The sequence below is a fragment of the Otolemur garnettii genome, unplaced genomic scaffold, assembly GCF_000181295.1.
Source record: "Otolemur garnettii isolate 467f Iridium unplaced genomic scaffold, OtoGar3 scaffold00049, whole genome shotgun sequence".
NCBI classification, from domain to species: Eukaryota; Metazoa; Chordata; class Mammalia; order Primates; family Galagidae; genus Otolemur; species Otolemur garnettii.
Genome location: NW_003852444.1, coordinates 9,040,162 through 9,042,274, shown reverse-complemented (window position 1 = coordinate 9,042,274; position 2,113 = coordinate 9,040,162). Strand labels below are relative to the sequence as shown.

Genomic DNA, 2,113 nt, shown 5'->3' with positions numbered 1-2,113 from the left:
AAAAAAAAAAAAAAAGACTGAAATTCCCTCATGTTAGTGGTAATTGTCCTTCTTCCCTAGATCCACGTACTTCAGAGGACAGTGATTGGAATCATCCCAGAAGGCAGGGTGGAGTCTGTTCTCCTCCTTAGGGTGCCTCACAAGCAGTTTTGGAGACCTCAGGACCTTGGTTCAAAATGCCCCAGATTGGCCACTCACCCAATAAAGACAGTCGGAATTATACATCCCTACCAGAGTGGGCTTGTAATTTCATCACTGAAGGTCATCTCCTTCTTCTCTATCAGTCTTTCCCCATGGGCTTGTGTTCCCACCACACAGAAGAACTGAGGGGAATCCAAGGTCTAATCTCAACCTGTGGGTTGGGACCCAAATGACCCTTTCACAGGGGTCGCCTAATATCAGATATTTACATTATGATTCATAACAGTAGCAAAAATTACAGTGATGAAGTAGCAACAAAAATACTTTTATCGTTGGGGTTCACCACAACGAGGAACTGTATTAAAGGGTTGCAGCGTTAGGAAGGTTGAGAACCACTGGATTTCATTTGCATCCCCGCCTCTGGACCCCTCCACTTGGAGAAATACTTCTATCTCCCTATCCCAAAGCCAGATCTTAGGCCCCTCCTGCTCACCTCGTGACCCCTCCCTCTTCTGGGTTCACGGGGTATTAAAAGACACCTGTGGCATGAAAGGCTGATGGAAGGTTTTAATGGAGGAGTTCCGGGAGGGAAGGAAACAAGGCTGAGAGCACAGTGTGTGCACCCTGTTCAGCCTCCCGGCACACACCCATCTCCACTATGTGTGCACTCAGAGCAGGGATGCGTAGCTCTCATACCCGTATTAGTGACAGATGTGCTTGGTGGACCCACACACATACACCATCCTTACTTTTCACACACAAACACACACACTTCCTGGCCAACATGTTGGCAGACAGAATCAACAAGCCTTGGGAAGTAGGTCACAGGGGGCAACACCCCCCATGCCAAGCAAAGATGAGTGAGGGTGGAGGGCAGAGGAGCCTCTGGAACAACGTCAGCTGTTCCCCTCTCATCCCCAGCAAAATGTCTCCCCTTCCTTCTCCTGAAGGAGAGGGTTTGGCCAAGCAAGGATAGAGTTCTTGATGGGGAAGGTGTTGAGAGACAGCATGGACTTTTTTTCTTGCTAGTTCAATATGTTGCCTATCAAAAGTTGAAGTCATAAGATTGAGACCCCTAGGGAAACGGTGGAAGTTTCTGGAGAAGCCCAAGGTAGCAGATTTGGCTCAACTTCCCAGCAGCCTGCAGTCCACTCTGGTAAACAAAGAGTCTGGGGTCTGAGCATGCTAAGTCCAGCCCTACCACACCTGGACTTTGGCCCCTGCCCTCCCTGGAAGGGGCCGTAAGTCCCCTGGCCCATAACTCCTGAAGGACAGGCAGCAGAGCACTGGGGAGACCAGGGGAACTGTGGGCAGAACAAGGACAGCAGAGTGTGATGGAAACACACAGGCCACTGGCCTTCATGCTGCTCAGGTGGACAAGACCAGGCTGCAGCTTCCAGACATGGAAGGGGCTGGAGCACCAGGAAGTCAGGGTGTGGGAACAGCAAGGGTCTCCCTGCTACTTCGCAGCCCAGAGAGGGAGGGGATGGGGCAGTTGCAGGGACCCCGACCCTTGGGAGAAGCACAGAACCTTCCTGTCTCTCTCAGCCAACAGCCCTGTCCCCAGCCCTGCCTTAGTGCAGGCCTCTTCCTCCCACACATCAAAATACTGCCAAGAGCATGTGGGAGAGCAGGGCTGCGTGTGGACACCTGGCCACCTTGTGCTTGAGGCTGGGCACGGGGCCCACGGCCAGGTGGGAGCACGCTGGCTGATCTTGCACTTCTTTGGCAGTCACGTGCAGGTGTGGAGGGTGGGGATCAGCCTGTTCCCGTGGTGCGTGGGTTGTGACAAGGGCTGGTTCTCACATCCCGGTTTCTGAGCATTCCCAGGAACAGAGGCTGTGCTGGCTCTGGCCCACCTCTCCTGGCCCTCCTCCTGGTCTCCTCGTGGGCCAGAAGGGCAGAATCCGGGTGCAGGGGGATGTGCAGAACTTGGTGCCAACCCCCCAGGGCAGGGAGTAGACCTCTGAGG

General features: G+C 53.6%; 1 protein-coding gene across 1 annotated transcript in view; it reads right to left on the bottom strand.

Moving 5' to 3' along the window:
- Window positions 1–560: 560 nt before the first annotated feature.
- Window positions 561–2,113, bottom strand: part of LOC111725871 (solute carrier family 23 member 1-like) — a 49,932-nt gene continuing 48,379 nt past the window's right edge. Inside the window, exon 12 of the mRNA XM_023514201.1 lies at window positions 561–2,105. Within this exon, the coding sequence (XP_023369969.1) occupies window positions 1,944–2,105 (162 nt within the window). The 3' untranslated portion in view covers window positions 561–1,943. The remainder of the gene's footprint in view (window positions 2,106–2,113) is intronic.